The following is a 22007-nucleotide window of genomic DNA, read 5'->3' as shown; positions in this document are numbered from 1 at the left end:
CTACCGGGATGGGGCAGCAGGTAGGCCGCGTCGGTGAGAGCACATCGACCGGACTCCAGCCACCACAGCCCCACGCGTCCCAACCGCACCAAGGGAAGGGGAACCGGGGGAGCGGCGCCGGGAAGAGACCCCGGGAACCCGGCAGTAGCACCGGTACACCGCCAGGCAGGACGGCTGCAGTCAACGTGCCCGACCCGGGGATCAATGTCTTCACACTGCATTCAGGTAACAAGAGAACCACGTTTATAAAATAGGTGTGGGTGACGATGAAAGAGTTTACTTTGATATGTGTTTGCTGCTGATTAGCGCTTGCTAGCCGAGTCTATGCTAGTTTGACAACGACGCGTTAGCGGAAATAGCCATGCCAACTAACCTTAGCTTGTCTCATCCATTTTACTATGCAAACGTTAATTTGTCAACTGTCTGTGCATATGCACAGGAGGCCGTTTATTCAGAAGATGGAGAACAAACTTGCTGAGATTTGACACGGATATAGCAGCGTGTTGGAGCATTATGTAGCTACGTTATGTGCTGCATGTGACTTGATGTTCCCCAAAGGGCACACAATGTGTTCGAAAAGAGGAAGAGTCTTCTCTGGCTCAGCCTAAAGGGTCGTGACTGGAGGTTAGTTATGTTTTCTCTAAGGCCCCTCTGTCTGATACTTGCTTTGGTAAACACTGATTCTTGCCTCCGGGAGGTTGAGCAGCAATTCCACCCCATTAACTCACAATAGCAGCCTACCATAAGCTCGCGTTACAATACCTAGTGGTTTTCACATGCTCACTTACATCCTCTGTCTGTTAACGTCTACTGTTACAACGCACTCAGCAAGCTGACTGCACAGTTTGATCCAGTGGGAAATGTGCATGTTAATTATTCAGAGTCACCTTCTGTCATTGCATGGTTGTGGCTCATGCAATCATAAACGTTTTAAAGCTATACTCTTGTGTGGTTATACTTTAATATTCAACATCTATCCTCTAGCACGATTAGTACATTTATGAGCTACATGAGTACTGTAAATCGTTCGTAAAGAGACACTCAAGAAAAGAGAAAAAGGTGTGGCAGTACCTCCAGTCACCCATGTTCCTGCCTCAGAGCAGTAGCTATGCGTTGATGTTGTTATCTGCTCTGTTAGTCATGAGAACAGTGCAGATCTGAGACCAAGAGAAAGAGCCCAGCAGTGACTCCACTCGATGATCTGCCTCCGTCCTCCCAGCCGTCTCCCCTTAGGCAGGGTCTCTTAGTGGCCGATCTGTGCTTATAAGTAACGGTGACGATATCATCATAGTAATGCATTTTAGGGCTTTTCATACGGTAATGTTTTACATGTCAATCAAAAAAAAAGCACCTGCACACTGTTAAGCTTGACTTCTCTCTGTGTGTGTGTGTTTGTGACATCCTTTTGATTGTACACTCTTAAGCGTAAACATTTTGGGATGTTTCATGTCCGTCTACCTGCAGTTGGCTTTGTTTCTCACTCTGTGTCCTCCGTTGGATGGTCACTTCACACGTGCCGTGTGCTGCATAGAGGCAAAACTACTGGCATAACTTTCCTTTCCGCTGATGTCCCAGACCCAACGTCCTCACGCCATTGCAGCGAGTAAGGACACATCGAAGGTGCAAGCTTTTGGGAATGGAACACGTATTCAAATCCCCTGGTTGCACATCTCAAACGTAACCTTCCTCCGCTTGAAGTACATGTACAGACAGACCTACTAAGTGCAGCAGACTCGGCACTGGTCTGTTCTCTCCGATGTCGGGGCAGGAGCGGCCTTTTTATAGCAGCCAGGATGCAGTTGCACAGCCACTCTGCAGAGAGACTGCTGCTCTTCAAAGCACACAATAATAGAACAAAGACTCTTTAGCAAGGAAGCTTGGGACTGTGAGCTCTGTCTTCCACCGACTATCAAAGTGCCTTTTTTTTTCTTCTGCTCGTCTATTTATGTGATAATGATGCACATCTTGGTGGGTGAAATTTGGACTTGTTCTGTAAAGGAGGCTATTTTGGTTGATAGAATGTCGGTGTTGATTAGGGCTAAAACCCAAATTGATGTTTCAGTTGCGTATCACTAGAGGCCACAAAACAAGTGTTATTTTTATATAATGTGTAGTATTGTGTGACAAAATACACACGCAAGCAAGCAGCTCTTTGACTTTATTTTCATTCACAGTAATTTCTGGGATAAGTCTCTGAACAGAATCAACCATTTCTTTTGTCTATTGACAGATCTGTTGAGCAATAGCTGTGATGGAATTGATGAGATGGCCAGATTTGATTTCTGTCGCTTTGACAATGGCACCATGTGACCAGGTCTTCTCAAGAGGAAGTTGAGATGAGTTGAGCTTTATTGATCCCATGCAGGGAAGTTGAAGTGCCACAGCAGCAAAAGGAAGTACAAAAACAGACCGTACATTTGTGAGTCAACCAGTCGGACGAAGTGTTGGTTTCACAACAGATCTAATTCAGTGTTAGTGTAATTTTAATATCTAGTAGTGTTTCCATACGAGGAATGGCTTCAAGAGTCTTTCCCTTGATAGATACGAGTGATGTTTGAAGTGGTTTTATTAATCCAGCTTTAAACACTTTATAACGGAGGAGCATACTTCAGAAGCTAAATGATGCCTTCTTGGGATGTAATTGAAAGGTGCCAGTCTATGAGGAATGCATTTTTGTCTGTTGAACTCATGCCTGTGTGTTGCTGCCTGTCTTTCCAGTGGGTGTCACGTGCACATGCTTCCTATAGAGTTTCTATCGCTGTGCTCTAAACCACTGAGTCATTTTAGGGGCAGATAAACACGAGGTTGAAGGCCGTTGGTGTAAATTGGCTGTTAATATGGCCGGCCAAGTGGCCACTTTCCCTTCACGGCTCTCTCCTCAGCGGTAGTGACATTTCTCAACGTCTGTAGTTCCCAGCTTTGGGCTGTCTTTCTCTTTCTCCGCTATAGACGAGGCGAGTCAGCTCCTGTCGTCTGCTCAGGTGTGCAGCAGTTCTAATTGAGCATCCAAGACAACGTTTACCCCACTAGACAGACAATCCAGCTAGAAAATACTGAGGGAAACGAGGAGAAGACTGACTCTGTGCCGACTTAAAGGGAGCCACCGCTGTGAGCATCGGTCAAAGTGCAGTATTGGTGAATCGGAGGATGCAACATATTGATGGTTCCACCCCTTTGGCGTTGTCATGAGTTCAGAGATCGCCATCTCTGCAGTGGGTTTATCTGATGCACACACTGCAGTGAGGAGAGTCCTTTGAACTGACACAGTTGGGCAAGTCTGCGGAAAGATTAGCCTCATTAAGGCAGCACTACAATCAATTTCCTTATCGTATTTCACTTTCACGTGTCTTCTATTTTGTCTTTCTTTAATGAAGCCTACATGTTGCTTGTAAGAACTCTGAATGGGTTGGAGTGATGGATGTATTGACTGTGTGAAGAACCGGCACTTCTGACGTTTCTTTCTATAAATCCACAAAGCGATAGGCTGATCTATTTTTACTCTGAACAGATCATAGAAATTGGGGCAGATGAGCGGACTGGAGTATTTTATATTTTTTTGGCAGTTGTGCTGATAGGGAGTGCAGAGCCGGCTGTACCTAAAGAGCAGCGCTGTTGAAGCTGCCCGGAGGAGGAGAGAAAAGCCTGGATCCAGGATCCAAGGACATAAGCTGATTTGCATCACGGGTGAAATTAGATTAGAGACAAATCCACTTTTCTGTGTACTCCGTGTGCTAGAACCCCCCCCAACAGCCGGGAAACGTCACACAGCAGCCACTGTGATATCATGGGACAGTCGAGTTTCAAACGCTTCAGCAGCTGTAGGTGAGATTTTAATAGACTTTAAAAGATAATATCCTGGAGTAAAATGATTTGTTGCTTAGAAAGCAAACTAGTTAGTCAGTCCTAGTGACTGCTAACAACCACTAGGAGGAGCCATGGCCACACCTTCTCTAGGTAACACTGCCTAGAAATTAGGGCAAAAGTGATCCGAGTGACTGGTTGTCTCAGAAATGGGAATATGTGTTTGAAGAATAGTGTTTCTGTGCAGATCATTTTAACACAATCGGACATGGTTTATGTCGGAAGACTGCGTACCGTCGTGCGCTCTGTAATGGCTGTTTGTTAAATAATTAATGTTTCTCAGTGCCTCCGTCCTCATCCCAAGCCTCTCTGGACCCCCCCACCCCCACCCCCACCCCCGGTCTGAGCCTCTGCCGTTAGCCCTTCAGTTGACCAGCGCTGCCCGTCTACATCTCTAGTCCCAAATCTGTCTAAGAAGAGTTATCGTATTAAAAACAGTAAAATGCCCTTTTCATTTTTAATGCTTCGCAACAGAATGTGCCATAATGTTACCTCACAATTCAGAGATTTATATGATTCTCTTTTAAGAAATTGAAGAGATATTTACTGAAGATTCTAAAAAGTTTAACAGAGCTGAGTTGTTTTTGTGACTGCATGCGTCTGTGCCCAAACTCCCAGTTGTAGCCTTGAGCCTTTGCATCTGCTACCAGTCAACCTCCTGCAGTCCCCACAACCACAGTCCCAGTTTGTGTTCCTTGGCCTCGGCTCTCTGCAGCTCATCTCATTTAAAGAGTGAGGGTTAATCAGAACAGTGAGTGATTTGGCTTTTGCAGATGGTGAAACCACCCCTCGCGTCTGTCATCTTAAAAACACCAAATGTTTTAAACTTATCAGGAGCTCTAGCCAAATTGTTGTAGTGGCTCCTGGATAAATCGCAGTTATAAGCTGCGGGGGGAAAAAAAAAAAATGAGATGTGGGGTAGGAAAGGGGGTCCCGGTGCCAAGTCTGTTAAGCATTGATTCACTTCCAGGATCAGTCCTCGTCTCTTTTGCTGCCATTATCACTGCTGCTTATCTTCTGGGTTGCAGGCTGGAGACTTGGCTAGAAATGCACACTTGCACACACTGTAAACACCCACACATGCAAATACACACACACACACACGTACATACTTTTTCTCTCCATCCTCGTTTGTAAGTAAAGTTATAATGCGGTGCAGCCCTTACTGAGGATTATCCAACACAGACTACTGACCACATAAGGCTGTGTTACAGTTCAATATGTTACAATACTGTAAGCAAGGCGATGTACAGCACATTTTAGGAAAACTGTCAAAAAGAACAGACTGAAATCAGAGTTAAAAAAAGAACAGTGGGCTCTGCATTGGCCATTTATCAGTCTCTGGACCATCCAACATCACAGCACCACTTTTTTTTATACAGTCTGAACCAATATTTGCCAAGACTCATTAAAAATGGAGGGTGTTTTTGCTAATTGATAACAGGTATCCCACAAACACGAGGGTACTGAAAAGTATATTATCTCACACTCCTACTGACAAGTCAGTCAGGATTCCTCAGTGTGCCCCGTGGCGCTGCTGTCCTCAAGTATCCCGACTAATGCACGTAGGTTCTTCATAATGAATGCACTGTCATGTTATTTGTTATCATTACGCATTATTGAATGTGGAGGCTCCACTGGGCTGTTTTTGGCAGGCATCGGTACCTCACCTATCTAAGAGTATAACTTCCCCTTTGACTCTGGCCAGTTCTTTTTAACTGAGTCATTGTTAAGCAGCTTAAACCTACACCCCAGCATGGTTAAACAGATTAGCTGTTCAGACATCGAGATTAGTCCTTGGGTGCTTCTGTAAACCCTCACAGCAAAGATGGAAGGAAAGCACACAGAGTGTGATTTCTAAGGCTTTAGAGAGAGATCTGCTGCGGTGAACGCACCTCTTTACCGGGACGTTTGAGAGCATAAACACACACACGCACACCTCAGCCAGACATTTTATACGGTCCACACATACTATTGCACAATGCATTGGACAAGACCAGGCAGATCTGCAGTGAGGAAATCTACGGCCGTGTCTGCGCTTTTGTGTGTATTTATGGCGTCTGCTGGACAGAAAAGCACGAGGCTAAAATATAAATAATAACAATCCAAAAGCATGTATTATTTGTTGTTTTTTAATTGTACATTGCAAGGACTCTAAATATAATTAGTCTATTGGTATATAGAATTTGCTTTAGCGTGTCAAACTGTATATTTCCCCTGTATGTGAAGCAGACCAGTCTAGTTTTGGCAAGGAGTCTTTGAAGTCATCCTATGCCCTCCAGTCTCTCTGCTGTCACATAAAGGAGCACTTAGCTTAGCACACCTAAAGGGAAGCACTTAGAGCCCATTATTAACCCATAACAAGCCCTGAGAGGGGCAGGGCGAGCTGTGGGTTAGGCCTCCATCAGTCTCCATTCTCCAGGTCCAGACTGGTGCTCCTCCGCTCCCTAATTGATGTATTCCCATGCAGTCAGCCGACCTGGTGGCCGTGTAGAGCAGAGCTGAACGGAGAGCATTGACAGGCGTTTCCCGGTAGCGGCCGGCCTGTGCGTACTTGTATAATTACTCAGAGAGGTTTGCAACACCAGGATGTGTAAAAGGCGAGGGGGGTGCGGGGTGGTCTGATTGAGGAGAAGACATCTGAATCTGGACATGTGTGAACTGAAGGCACAAGGCAAGTGCATACAAGTACATAGTGTATACCGTAGTTCCCCCGCTGATGAGCCGATCGGATGTTTCAGACTGAAGTGTGGTCTTTTTACACAATAAACTTCAAGTCCTCATAAACAAGGGACTCCACACACACTCTTGCGATGTGGCATTTAAGCTATTGTCCTTTGTCCAGTCGACTGACTCTCCGCTCCTCAAACTGTTGATGGATTGCTCATAAATCCTGTTAGTGACATATTTATTTCCTGGTTAAATACCATATACGGCTGCGACTAATGATTACTTGTAATATTTCATTGGCGATTATTTTCTTGATCAATCGGTTAGTGTTGTTTTGTTCTACAAAACATCTGAAAATGAAGAGAAAAGCCCATCACAATAGCCTTGAGCACTAGTTGACGTCTTTAAATGTCTCGACATGTCAACCAATAGTCCAAAACCCCCAAATATTCTGTTCTCCAGCCCGCCATTGTTTTGTAGATATCTTTGACTCTCCCTTATTCCTCACCTTTTCTGTCTCGGAGTCTGCCACTGGATCTGATCGGGCCTGTCCTCCCAGGCTGATGTAATGTCTTGTGTGCGTGGGTCTCATCCGCGGCATTGTCTGAGGGTTTTTGTGAGGTCTTCCTGTGGGCAGCGAGCCATCTATCTCCGCACCACCCTCACTATGTGCTCTGCAGAGTTATTTCTGGATGTCATGCTGCTATGTTTTGTTCTCCAGCGTCTAAAAATACACCTTTTACCTCGCTGGTCGTGGGCTTTGGCCACGACCTCCTATTGTTTTTGATCAGGGTGTGTAAGTGATGTTATTGTGTTGTTTAATACTTTGGCACAAGGCGGTTGGTTGGTGAAGGGAATGCTTTAAAGACACATGGAGGCACGAGCTCTCATACAAACAGCTGCAGGGGAAGCAGCAAGGAGATAGTGTGTGCGTGTGTGTGTGCGTGTGCGTGTGTGCGTGCGTGCGTGCGCGTGTGCTTTAGGACCAGGGTCACCTCTGTCCCAGCTGTCTTAGGGGGTGCAAGCTTGTCGTGCCCCTCAGACTTGCAAATACCCTTTCTGCTTCGCTCAACACAAAGCCGCCGTTTCTTCAGAGCGCACATGTGCTACACTTCACAGCGCACACACACACACGCTGAGGCACCCGGACGGGCACACGACATACCCCACGCAGACCAACTGCTCCCTCAATCAAACGATCCAGCACACGAGGTTCTGAGCTCGGCCAAGTGGAGCAGCATCATGCTTTTTGTCTGGCGTAGGAAGGATTTAAAAGCGATTTTTAAGGAACATGATCAACTTAATGAAACTGGATAATGCTAGGAAAACAATTTGATGTAATTGGGTTATTCGATTTGCACCTCGGAGTGCTTGACTAGTCGGTGATTGAGTGTCTCTTTGAGTCTTGGTGTGTCTCTGGGAATAGAGATTCCTCAAATCAAGACCTTTGACAAACGTGTATAGCGTGATATTACTATTTCATTAAAAACATTCCCGAGAATAGTCGATGTGATATGTAGCTATGTAAGAGGAGCAGCACTGACAGTTGGCTCGGCCTGACTACAGCAGTTGTAGTCATGCACACACACACACACACACACACACACACACACACACACACACACACACACACACACACACACACACACACACACACACACACACACACACACACACACACACACACACACACAGAAGAAAAGTGTGTCCCCAGGGGAATAGGACCAGCCATCTGCTGTTGGCCACAGCACTGGTCCAGGCCTCACACACTCCCACAATGCTCATACACACACACACACACACACACACACGCGCACACACGCACACACGCACACACGCATGTCACATTCAACTCAACTTTCCTCCATACTATACATCCAGCCCTCTGTATATACGTGCCTCCCTCCTCCCTTTTACCACACACTTTTCTTGTTCCCTCTCTCTGCCACGTTTCGCCATCTCTTGAACCGCAGAGAACATCAGTCATGGTTGTCTGTGTTCCCCAGATGGACCTTGGAAATCCTGGCTCCCCCCGGCCACATCAAAGCTAGTAGGGAGTTCCCAGCAGGAGGCTGCTAGTCACTGCTGTAACAGAAGTTTAGGTGGTTTGACTCAAGGACAGCGTGGGTAAATACTTTGTCTGGGGGGTCTCCCGTCTCTCTCCGGTTGCTCCGCGTACAGCATTTGTACTCCGGCATGTGGAGGAAGTAGCTCGTGCTCCAGGAGAATGTACACTTGTGCTTTCCAGTCTACATAGACACGGCGGAGCTTTGAAACAACTGTTGGGAGTCAGCGGAGCGAGAAAGCCGTAGTGTCTCTTCGGGATACTAGGACCGACGATGTACTGGGAGCTGTGGCTGAGCCAGGTCACGGCCAGTGCCGCGCTGCAGTGCATGCTGGTCCAGAACAAAGGTGGGCGAGCGTTGTGCGTAGATGTGGTAAAACTAGATAATATTGAGCTAAACTGTAAACGGCGTAGGAGAAAGACATTGAACAGAACTCTCTCCGCATGCATGGCATGTGCCTGCCACATGGTGTAGACCAACAATGGAAAATGCTTAATTTCTTGACGATGTTCTGCCAACTTTGCAAGATTAGAGCAATAACACTCAGATTTCACTCTGATTGTTCACACGTTAGCTGACATTTTTCACAGGCAGCTATTTTTGTGCTCTTGTTCATCACGATTGTGATTTTACACCAGCTTCCTTTTAGCTTGGTTGCATTGCATTTGTTAGTTTGGTGGGCTGTTCTGTTACTAGACCAACAACATACATCTACCAGGGATGCAACGATACCGACATCAGGCCAATACAGACTCAATAGCTGAATCGGGATACCGATGACATCTTCAATTCTATGTTTCTTTACTATTTACACTATTTCAATTTGAACCTGTGCACCAATGACGAGCATTATGAATAACTATGTAGAAATAGCCAATCGTCTCGCTGATGGTCTGTTGAACTAAAAGTTCCTCACAGTAACTTTAAATGTCGTCTTTTTTTCTGTTCTTAAAGGCTGCATTACAGTTCCATTAGAAAGTTAATTGTAAGTAAGGAATTGTTATGAATCATATAGTTTCCTTGTTAAACTTTTGCCTGTAGCAGCTTTTAGCGACAGCAGATGTTGAAAACAGGAAGATGAACTTGTAGCTGTCCTCATGAGTGGTTTATGTTGTCTCTTTCTGTTCCTCAAATCATAGCCTGGTGATTATTTTCTGGATCTTAGACTTTAACCATTTAGTTGCGTTTTGACTATAATAAAAATCAAGTGTAGAAGATTACACCATTAGACAGAAATAATGGCCAGTCTGTGCTGATGTAGTTCACTGCCGAACCACCTTTTATTTCGGGCTTTATGTGTACAATAAGTCATATATTTTAAAAAGAATGCAGCCAGATCAACTCTGTTTATGGTCTTGGCATTTGTGGCAGTGTGTGTTGCCCACTTGTTTTTTTATATTTTGCTCAGAATGTAAACGCGCCTCCTTTATAATGCAATCCTATACAGTTATACCACAAACTACAGAATGAAACATTTAAACGTTTATGAATGTAGGATTTATTGCAAGGCTCTGGCTAAATTAATCAAAATAAATAAAGTTGAATCACTATGTTAACGCCATTGCTTTCACCTTCTTTTAAGGCAAGAAAAAAAACGTGTCATAGTAATAGCTTTTTCCATTTTCAAGTTGCTTGTATTGAAGAAATAGTTCTCCGTTCTCCGTCCCTGTGATCCGCCACCCTTATCTCCCACTTGCTCAGCAGCTGTCCAGACATGCAGTGACTTTGGCAGCAGCTGTTGCGTTTAGTACGTGTTAGCCACGCATGTCCTTGTTCTTCACGGTGTGTCTGTGTGTGTGGGTGTGTTATGTAGCTATGGTAATCACTGCATTTTGTGCAGAGGGAGATTCTTTCCGACCACTATGTCGTAGCTCCTCCCTCCTTGCTCTCTGTAAATACAACAATTCAAAAAACACTCCCACCTCAGATCTCACCTGTCTCGAGCTGGACACAACGGGCTTCTGTGTGTAGCCGTCGATAACCGGGCTCTTCAGAGAGTGGATTGATTAAAGTGATGCTTTTGAGGTGCCTGCAGGCAAGCAGCAGTTTTGAGGACGAGTGGACGGCTCTGAGCGGCCGCCATCGCCACACAGGGTTCAGGCAGGGGCAACAGACTGGACAGACAGGTAGACAATCAGTGACATGGACACTTGAATCTGTATCATGTGGTTAGAGGACATCTTGCCTCAGCTGCCCTGTTAAGCATGTACATTTTGCCTCAAGATAGTGTTGGAAAAGGACGGCTTGTGATTATTAGACACAAAACAACGTATTGTTATGGGTTTCTGTATGATTGTGGGAACATTTTTTTTCCTCCATTGTCGTTCACCTGTGTAAATGATGTTGTATTCCCAGTCTGACCGTTGCTCCTTCTCTTTCCTCCAGAAGCTCTCCACCGGCCGTTCGGCCTGGACTCCGCAGCGCTGACGGAGGCGGTGCGCTGGAGCTCCAAGGAGAACCTGCTGGGGGCGGCCGAGAGCGACCCCAACCTCTTCGTTGCACTTTATGACTTTGTCGCCAGCGGAGACAACACGCTCAGCATCACCAAAGGTAAACAAGAGCGTCGTACTCTCATTTCTCATCTCTGATTCACTGTAAATGGATTGAAACAACTGTTTATGTTGATGTTATTTGCCTACTAACTGCCTAACGACCAAAAAAAAAAAAAGAGGTTTCGTGATGTTACGTGCGCAAACTTGAAAAACTTGTCGTCCTGTGCATACTTTTCCATGCATCATCACTGAAGGTTGAGGCTACGTGACGTGCCTTCCTAAGCAACGCTGGCATGTAGGAAAGAGTCATTGGTTAAACCCTGGAGGCAATGCCTGTGATTGGCAGCTCAGCAACTCCTAGCTGAAAGGATGTTTGATGAGTAAAAGTGTAGTTTCGGCAGAGGAATGTTGTGTGTCGTCAGTAGAGCTCACCCAACCGTCACTATAACTGCACCCTGTCGTGACATCAGCCCGTATCTGACCCCCGACCTAAAGCTTTCTTTGTCAACCGCCCAAATCCCTCACAGCCCTCTTTCACACTTCACTTCTTTTACCCCACCTGTGAGCCAAATGTTTACTTTATCATCCACTAATCCAGAGGTTGAAAAAATACATAAAATGTTCTCGTTACATGCTCTGATATTAGAGCATGTAACGAGAAATTGTTATGGAAATCTTTACTTCAAGCCAGCAGTTAACCGGTCGACCGTCTCTCCCCAGAGTAATGAGCTGAAAATATCCTCATCATGTTAGAGACAGCCCGGCTCGGGACAGCAAGGCTCATGTCCCCAACCGATCTAAAGCATTTAAACGTGGCGGAGTGTTGATTATCCGTCATTTTTCAGACTTCCACGGCAGCTGCCTGGGATGGAAATGATGTTTAGACCCTGACTCATGGAGTGAATCTGAGATTCCTGCCCACAGGCGAGCACATGTGCACTCCCGGGCTCCGCTGCACTATTCCTATCGGTCCGGCTCTTTGCCCCGTCCCACGGAAACACCCCAGCATGCCTCTAATAGTGTGTGTGTTTCCATATGTTAATGTTAACATGGAATATGTTCAACTGTAATAATGACCGGTGGGTGAGCACAGCAGGCAGGGGCTGATCAGAGAAGAGACTTAACAAGCCCTCGTCTGGGGCGAATCTCTGTCTCTTTTCTGTGCCACTTTGAACCAGGCTAGGCCAGACTGGGGCCCAGCTTCAGGCAGACATGGCTCCCAGTGTGTGAGGCAAGGAGGCAGTCAGTGTTTCCACTCCCACAGAACTTACAGACGCAGAGGAGACTGATGGATTGGTGGGCTGGATGTGGATAACCATCTCTGTTTAAAGTAGTCCTGTGGGTAGCTAGCATAGTGTTTCACTTGCTGCTCTAGTCAGTGGTTACACGTTAGTGGGGTCATGGTTGACTGACTGACTCGACTTACTGTTGTGTAAAGGCATGCGACTGAGTCATGCTTGCTGCATTCAGATCCACTCCAGCCCTGTGTGAAATGCCGGATCAATTTTTCATTTGGATGTTTGCCTGATGACGGATCAAATAGTAGCCGCCGTGATAACTTTCCAGAGTTGTGAGTTTCATTCTAGTTTCATCATTTTGTCGTCTGATGAGCCTTTTTAATGCATTCATTTGTTACCCGACCTGGACTTCCTTGCTTGTTACACTGAAGGCCCCCCCCCCCCCCCCCCCCTCCTGTCTCCAGCACATCAGCCGCTCTGCTCACCCACGTCTTCAGCACTGATGTCGGAGATAAAGACAACAGACCAAGTCACTACATGCCTGGTGTTGCCTAGCCCTCGATGACAGATATGCAGTTCACCCAACCCTATCATTGTTCCATAGCTTTTGATGTAGTTATAATGAGAGGAATGTCGAATACATGACTCCTCTCTCCTGTGTGCGACCTGTTATTTACCAACCCTGGGGCCTGATAAGAAATTCACTTCTTTGTTGTCTCTCTCTAAAGAATTTGAGAGAACCATGAGTGAAATCCTGTCATCAGCTTCAGATATTTAATTATAAAACATAAGAAACCTTTTCTTTAAACTCATGATTAGAGATTTCTATATAACGTGTTAACCACGAGTCCACGCTGCCACTGATACTGTCCCCATGAGATCAAGTCTTACAAGTTGCCCCTCCCGTGTCCAGGTGAGAAGCTGCGCGTGCTGGGCTACAACCAGAATGGAGAGTGGAGTGAAGTGCGCTCTAAGAACGGCCAGGGCTGGGTGCCCTCCAACTACATCACGCCGGTCAACAGTCTGGAGAAGCACAGCTGGTACCACGGGCCCGTGTCGCGCAGCGCCGCCGAGTACCTGCTCTCGTCCCTCATCAACGGCAGTTTCCTGGTCCGGGAAAGCGAGAGCAGCCCCGGACAGCTGTCGATTTCGCTCCGCTATGAGGGGAGAGTCTACCACTACCGGATCAACACATCCTCTGATGGAAAGGTAGAGTTATATTTATGATACTCTTCAGATGTAGATAGCGTTCGGACTTTGACAGCATTTATTAACTCTGTCCCTCTTCTCTCATCCTTTCCCTTTGTCCTCTCCTCCTCCTTCCCCCCCCCTCTCTCAGGTGTATGTGACGTCTGAGAGTCGTTTTGCCACCCTGGCCGAGCTGGTCCACCATCACTCCACTGTAGCCGATGGCCTGGTCACCACCCTGCACTACCCAGCTCCCAAATGTAACAAGCCCACAGTGTACGGCGTGTCGCCCATCCACGACAAGTGGGAGATGGAGCGCACGGATATCACCATGAAGCACAAGCTGGGAGGAGGCCAGTATGGAGAGGTGTACGTGGGAGTGTGGAAGAAGTACAACCTCACGGTGGCTGTCAAGACACTCAAGGTAAGAAGCCCCTCCCCTATCATCATTTGAATGTCACTGAGCTTCATTGTGGGAAGCTGGTTTGTGAAAGTGGTTATAGATCGCCACCTGCAGGCAGACTTTGGTCGTACACATGCTGCGTGTTACTTGTTCCCAGATGCCGTGTCTTTCCAACCCACTGATTCCTCTTTTCTTTTTGCTTCTTTTTTTTTTTTCCATGACAGGAGGATACCATGGAAGTTGAAGAATTTCTGAAAGAAGCAGCAGTTATGAAGGAGGTTAAACACCCAAACCTCGTTCAGCTACTAGGTCAGTAATTATGAGCACTGATTCTATGTTACTGTGCCTCTACAAAACCAAAACCACTTTTCATACTGTATTTATCTCAATACATTCTGGATTACTTATGAGCTGGCTGTGGCAGACACGTTCACTCTTGAGTGGTTGTTGGCATCTGTATCGTAACTGCTGCCTCTCCCTCAGGTGTGTGTACGTTGGAGCCTCCGTTCTACATCGTAACAGAGTACATGCCACACGGCAACCTACTGGACTACTTGAGAGATTGTGACAAGGAGGAGGTGAACGCTGTGGTGCTGCTCTACATGGCCACACAGATCTCCTCTGCCATGGAATACCTGGAGAAGAAGAACTTTATACACCGGTGAGGGGATACTATAGACGCGTGTGTGTGTGTGTGTGTGTGTGTGTGTGTGTGTGTGTATATATATATATATATATATATTCATGCCTCGCCTCATTTGTCAGAGTAATCTAATTTCTCTCTCTTTCTCTCCCTCTCTTCTCCTTGCCTCACTATCCCTCCCTCAGGGATCTCGCAGCGAGGAACTGCCTGGTCGGGGAGAATCACGTTGTGAAGGTTGCAGACTTTGGCCTGAGCAGGTTGATGACTGGCGACACTTACACCGCCCACGCTGGGGCCAAGTTCCCCATCAAATGGACCGCGCCGGAGAGCCTCGCATACAACACCTTCTCAATCAAGTCCGATGTCTGGGGTGAGCAATACATGAGCATACATACATATTAAGTGTTCCTCTCTTGTAGCTCATTTTTCCATGTGCTAATGTGTGATCCGCTTCCTTACAGCATTCGGGGTGCTGCTGTGGGAAATTGCCACCTACGGCATGTCTCCGTACCCTGGAATCGATCTGTCTCAGGTCTACGACCTCCTGGAGAAAGGTTACCGCATGGAGCAGCCCGAGGGATGCCCGCCCAAAGTCTATGAACTCATGAGAGCATGTGAGTAGGAGCTGTCATACCTGCCTTTTTAATTATTCACCACGTGGTGGCACTAAAGTGGGAAGACATGGATAGAGGTCGACAGCTGTGAAAAAGTTTGTTTGGGCTTTAATCTTTCCGAGATGTTTGCTGCATCCCCTTCCAGACTGTCTTAAAACTCAAAATCCTTTTATAAGACAAAAGAAAACAGACAATAGTCTGGAACTACAGGATCTGTGAGAGCCCAGATTGTTTTAAGTCTTATATGTTGTCTTTTAATAACATGCCTTTGTGTCTGTCTCTCTCTACCAGGCTGGCAGTGGAGCCCATTAGATCGGCCTTCGTTTGCAGAGATCCACCAAGCCTTTGAAACAATGTTCCATGACTCCAGCATCTCTGAAGGTAGAGTAACATGTAGCTTATCCTCAGTCTTTTGTGTAGCTCGAAAACCTGCATTCATAAAGCTTCTAAAACCCCGGCTCTGATTGAGCTGAACAGGCAAACTCTCCTTCTCATTCAGAAAGCTGACGTTTACTTGGCTCAGCAGAGCTGCCTGTTCGACTTCTCTGCCTTGAGAGACAGCTAGAAAATCTTATATAAGATGAAACTTAATTAAACGGTGTCATTGGAGCAGCATAATGTATAAAATAGGGTAAAAATTAGAAAGCGTTTATAACTGAAAACATCGTCATGTAAATAAATGCCTTCTAATAGTTTGAATCTTTTTCTTTGGACATTGCAGAGGTAGCAGAGGAGCTCTGTAAGACGGCCTCCGCTGGTCACTGCGGACCACTGCACCCGTTCAGTCACGACATGCCCCTGTTGCCTTCCAAATCTCGCACACTCCACAAGCACACAGAAAACAAGGAAAACATTGAGGGTGGACTGGACGGACGATCCGACCCCGGCACGCACGGTCACTCAGGTACAGCCAGACATGCCTACCTTTCTTCCAACCAGTCAGATGCACCACACTATGATTCTGCAGGTATGCCAGAGAACGCCGATTCACAGAGTACACTGCAGCGCCGCCGAGCCCGCCGCCTGAAAAGAAGGGCCGTCATTTTCCTCCCCGACTGACCACTGGTGCCCGGCATCTGTCTCACATCCGGTCGATCGTCCAGCGCTGTCTCAAGGCAGATCTGCAAACACAGCCTGACGTAGACATACACTGGCCTAGAGTTACAACTGTTTCAGCACCCAGAAGTATTTGATTTCTAATGTTCAAGGTTCTGTTTATTCAGCCGTGAAACTAAAGTGCTCATGTCCGTGTCATCCGACACCAATTAAAAGATGTTAAAGATGCAATAATAGAAATGATAAAATATAAATTTGCACAGCTCCTCTATCATGTGATTCATGGGGTCACTTCAAGTCAACCACACAAACGCATATATTGAGCGATCTATGGAATCTGTTTTTGTTATTTTTGATGGAATGAAGGTCTTGCTCATTATCTGTCTTGTCCTATTTGTTGCATTACTGTTATGCCCACATCCCAATCAATAGTTAGACACGTCATGTATGTATTAATCATATTTGCTAACCCTAAGATTAAATTTCCATATTGTCTGTTGTTTGTCTTGTCTATTTTTATTTATTTATTAATTTATTTGTTTTATATTGAAAATAAAATGTTTCATTTGTGTTTTTTTACTCGATGTGTGAAGAAGACCGTCTGTCCCTGTGTTTGTCTTGGTTTGCCTTTTCTCATCTGCTGCTACCGTTTTGTTCAGCTTGTATGTTTTGGTCCATGAATACATGAGTGAACAAGTATTCACCAATAAAGTGAACAGTAGCTTTCATTAAGTCATAAATCGTTACTGTGATAATGCAGAGCATTTTACAGTGTCATTTAGCGCAAAGCATGACTCATAAAACATAAAACATCACCACGTGTATGTTTGATATTAATGAAACCACAAAGACACAGTTTTGACCTCGTGTTCATGTCTAATGTGTTGTACTAATAATCCTTGTTTGTATGCATTTTATATTTCCATGCAAATGCTATCAATGAAGAGAGAACCATGCCAAGTAAGAAATGCTGAGTGAACTGTTTGTGACTGTTGTAGTTAGAATGAGTTAGATTTAGGTTTTCTCCTCCACGCGTCCTAATTCACAGTCTGGTCAGTGAAGATTGAGCCCCGTGCTGTCGTGATTTAAAGGCCAGCAGAAGTGTGAACGTGTGTTTCTCCTCTTTGACCAAAGTTACACAGCAGCCCTCGTAACGGGTTGGGCAGTTTCTGTATGTGTTATCAAGTTCTCGAAGTGTGTTCGTCAACCCATCTTTTACAAGAGCAGCTTGTTAAATCATTGAATTAGTGTTTGCATGTGCATGACTGGCATGGCCTGAGAACTTTCCATCCCTCAAGCATTTCCTGAAATGCTTTTTCCTGACTCATGAGTCCCAGAGGAGGAAAGAAAAGCTTTTAGAGAGAGAGCGGGAGGGAGAGGATAGTCCATTTTTTTTTTATCACAACAGCACACCGCTGCCTGATGCATTGAGTGACATTAATCTATCGGCAAGCATATTGAGAGACTAAAGGGATTCAGTGCAGTGTTGTTTATTTCCTTGTGTATCGCGAGGTATTAAGTAACCCTTTCACAAAGATGTGGGTTTATGCTGAGTTCAGCCCAGCTTTGTTGCATTGTTTTAATCCAGCCCTCTGTCCTTCTTTCCAGGCTGGGCCTCCACCTTGTTAGGAGGGGACGGCCGATCGGGCAGCTCCCCGGCTCTGCCCAGAAAACAGCAGCCGAGAGATAAATCTCCCGGCAGCCTTTTAGAGGACACGCAGGACATGGGCACGTTTACGCGAGACCGCAAGACTGGCTTCTTTAGCTCCTTCATAAAGAAGAAATCCTCCTCCTCCTCTTCCTCCTCGCCGTCGTCTCAGCTCCAACAGAACCTCCCGACGCCGCCCAAGAGGAGCAGCTCTTTCCGGGAGATGGAAACGCAGCCTCACAAGAAATACGAGCCCACCGCCGACTTCAGCGCTCCTCCCCAACCCCATTCGGACAGTCTTAGTGGCTTCTCTCCCTCTCACTCCCACGGAGAACCCGCCCAGCCTCAGTCACGCTGCTGCGGGGCTGCTTTTGGACAGAAACCCTCTGGTGGGGGGCTTGCTTCACAGGTGACCAGCGGCAGCAGTTGGAGTGGGCTGGCTGGGTTTTTTACCCCTCGACTCATCAAAAGGACCCTGGGGCTACGGACAGGAAAGACCACCTCTTCAGAAGAGGGTGGGAGTATAGCAGGAGGGCCTAAACCCTTTCCCAGGTCCAATTCTACCTCCTCAATGTCATCTGGGCTGCCAGACCTGGAGCGCATGGCTCTGACTTTACCCAGGAACCGCAGTGCTAAACCCCCTCTAGAGAGGACTGCCTCCACTACCTCCCAGCCAGAGAACGGGGCCGCACAGCCCTCGGAAACTCTGCTGCGGAGGATGGACGAGGGGACTGCACAGATCAGGGAAAGGCCCAAAGCCAAGCTATTACCCCGAGGCGCCGCCGTAGGGGTGAGGGCGCCGGGGGTTGGGGGGGAGGTGGGGGAATCGGACAGTCTGTCTCGGGTCAAAGAGGGCAGAGAGGAGGGCGGGGGAGGACTGGACAGGCAGCAGAGTTGGTCATCTCCCTCTAAGACTTCTAGTTCGACGGCTTCGTCGGCCGCAGCAGGTGCGCCAACTCACAACCACAAAGTTCCGGTCCTGATCTCCCCCACGCTGAAGCACAGCCCAGCTGACGTGCACCTGGTCGGACTGGACTCTCAGGGGAACCGCTTCAAACTGCTGTCTGAGCACCAAGCAGACCGGGACAGGCCGCGACTCGTCAAACCCAAGTGTGCTCCTCCTCCCCCTCCCACCCTGCGCAGCCTGCAACACTCGTACAGCGGCGACGGGGAGGAGCAGGCAGGAGGAGCACCGGTGGAAGTAAACGGAGACACATTGAAAGGTCACAGGTCGGGGCGAATGTCGGGTGGAGCGACGACGGGCAGGCCGTCGGTGCCGCCGCCACAAGTGCCTCCCGCATCCTCCTCCTTTTCTCCGTCCTGCCCCGCCACCATCAACACGACTCCCACCAAAATGGCCAACGGGGCCGCCACCACGGCCTCCTCTCCGCGCACGGCGTCATCCGCCGCTTCCAAAGTGGCACTGCGGCGAACCAGGCAGCAGGCGGAGAGGGTGCCCCTGGAGCGAGTTAGTCGCGTGGCCCTGCTGGAGTGCGCCGAGTGCCTGAGCAGCGCACTCCACGCCAGCTCCGAGAGCCCCTCCAGCAGCCAGGTGCTGGACGCCGGTCACCAGCTGCTAGACTACTGCTCAGGTTACGTGGACTGCATCCCTCAGATGAGGAACAAATTTGCCTTCCGCGAGGCGGTGGGGAAGCTGGAGCTCAGCCTGCAGGAACTGAGGGCCTCGTCCTCCGGAGGTGGGGTGCTGAGCGGCGGGGGGCCCACCACTGTACAGGACAACCTGCACAGCTGTATTAAAGAGATTAGTGACGTAGTACAGAGGTAGCCACTGTGACAACACCAACCGTCACCCCCCCCCCCCCCAACAACTACCCAACAGACTGCTAATATTCCTTTTTATGTTCTGGTTCTTTTGACAGCTTTTTGGGGGACGAAATGAGATGAATCTCTTTAAGTACCTCAGAGAAATCACTACAAAATGTATTCTTTTTACTGTTTACAAACAACCGTTTCATAAAATGCCAGTGTGGACACTAGTTTTGCTGACCTGCAAGTATTCAATAACGTTTTTACCAAACTTAACGTGGTTTAAGTCGCACCATGACAATTTCTAGCCCCTCGCCTCCACCTGGCCGCGATAAAGAGGCCTCTTCGCGAAATGAATGTCGAGTGCGTCGGCTGTGTGAAGGCAAAGTGGACGCTCACTCTGCTCGTCTGTCAGTCTGTCACATACCGAGCGAGAGTGATGGTGGCTGTGCTCAGCCTTACTGAGAATACTAGACGACTGTTTTCACTGACAAAGCCCGAACAGTGTTTCACAAATGAGTGAATCATCAGTTGGATGTATTGTGTTTCGCAGTATTCGAGTGTTTTGCTCAGTGTCTGGGGAACTAAGTGATCATAAGCCATTGTTTTTAAAGCCATTATGTTCTAAAGGATTGGAAACAACATCAGGATTCAATATGATTCAAGGTTTTGAGGTCTCAATTTGCAGTTTTATTCTGTGTGCTTATTCTCATGAGAAAATGTGATAAAATATCAAATCTCTCCAAAAGTGCTCATGTTAATAATATCGGACTAAAGCCTTGTTTCTGAGAATAATCTTTTGAGAATAGTCAACGCAGACATTCCCACGAGTCCACACAAGGCGACCGTTGAGAAGAAAAAAAGAGACTGAAGGGATCACTTGCAGCATTGAAGCTCGTGTGCATCGGACAAGCGTGTAAATATGCTCAGATGAAACGTTGCGTGTGCGTTTTCAGTATTACCAAATACAGGCTTATCAAATCTAAAAAGATTTTAAATCTAGGAAAGATTTATTCGATTCCAAAACACACTAAAGAATGTGGGCTGTTTTGTCAAATGCACGGCATTTGCCTTCGCTTCAGTGTCGTGACTCATGTTCACACCGTAACACAGTGCCACATAAATGGGGGGGGGAATCCCCAGTCTCCTAAAGCATTTCAATATTTATGTCCAGTTATCCTTGCACACTGCATTTCTTCTTTGTATGATGGAGCATAAAGGGGGGGGGGGGGGAGCAGAGGGTAGCGCATGAGCAGGTGAATTGGGACAGTATTTCTAAAAGTGTCCTTCTGAGTACGGACAGTGCTGGATTCCCTGGGGCCTTGTCGTGTCCTCAGTGCCTCAAATTCTTCCATGTGTGAACACTGCGGAATGCAGAGACCGACTTCACACGAATCACACACAGTACTGATCTCTCAACGAAAAAACGAAAAAAAAAAACTGCAGTATGTCTTCAGCACATGAGTGATTTGTACATTTATTTGGTTCAAAGAAAAAAAAAAAAAATGCTTTTTAGAATGTCTATGTCTGAACTTGAATTTTAAATTATTCCTGATTTTTTTTTTCTTTTATTAAAAGCACAGACCTATTTTGAGAGAAAAGTTATGTAAATATTTGATTTATTTCATATCCAGGAAACAAAAGATGTATGTGTAGTTCCAGCATTAAGAGCGATGTTTTTGACTGAAGAGATGTATTGCGAGACGTCGGCTCATCCACCCTGATCTGAATATCTGCTTCATGAATGTATTTTTCTTCTGTTCTGAACCCGGTCGAATGTTCATCTGCATGACTCTTCAACCTTTTTAATTTTTTTTTAAATTATTTATTATACTTTTTTTTTTTTTTTTTATTGGCCCATACTTTTCATTTTGGTCACGCTAAATAATAAGTCCAGGAACGGCTGCTCTGTTTTTTTGAGCACAAACAAAACTGTGTACAGCGCGCACACGCAACTTGCTTTGGCTCACGTCATATCGTACACTGGATAAGGCCTCAGACACATTGGTTCGTTGACACATGTTGCATATGAATACTACAAAATCTGTAAACACTGCAGGTCCAGAACACTTTCAAAATGCCTGTTAAATGACACTTGATGGATTTGCCAAGTAAATGTTTTGTCCACTTGTGTTGTGATGCGTTTTTACATCATTTCATGTTGTTGTGTGTCAATATTTATGTCCCATTTTCTTGCCAAACAGGATCCTTTTGAGACAAACTGATGACTCGTGTCTATTCACTGTGAGTTTCAAATAACATGGACGGAAAAAATGCCATCTTTTCTTTCATGATTCTTGGTGCCTTTTTTGTGAACAAATGATTTATGTACAGTACACTATCACTGAGAGAATTCAAAGG

The 22007-nt window shown here is 46.5% G+C and overlaps 1 protein-coding gene across 2 annotated transcripts; it reads left to right on the top strand.

Annotated features, from left to right (window-relative positions):
* Positions 1-8: 8 nt before the first annotated feature.
* Positions 9-20853, top strand: abl2 (c-abl oncogene 2, non-receptor tyrosine kinase; the record flags this gene model as incomplete). Of its 2 annotated transcripts, none has more annotated exons than XM_079157865.1 (11): positions 9-225; positions 10983-11147; positions 13241-13536; positions 13667-13939; positions 14143-14227; positions 14402-14579; positions 14747-14931; positions 15023-15175; positions 15467-15556; positions 15897-16079; positions 17840-20853. In XM_079157865.1, 11 exons carry the CDS (start codon positions 9-11, stop codon positions 19663-19665), a joined length of 3651 nt encoding a protein of 1216 aa, XP_079013991.1. In that variant the 3' UTR covers positions 19666-20853. The 2 variants fall into 2 exon arrangements, with proteins under 2 accessions (XP_079013991.1, XP_079013992.1); XM_079157866.1 differs by lacking the exon at positions 9-225 and adding an exon at positions 10558-10723.
* Positions 20854-22007: the final 1154 nt, after the last annotated feature.

Source organism: Pholis gunnellus, assembly GCF_910591455.1.
Source record: "Pholis gunnellus genome assembly, chromosome: 4".
NCBI lineage: Eukaryota > Metazoa > Chordata > Actinopteri > Perciformes > Pholidae > Pholis > Pholis gunnellus.
Note: the sequence above shows the minus strand (reverse complement) of the source record. Positions and strands in the feature narration are given on the sequence as shown.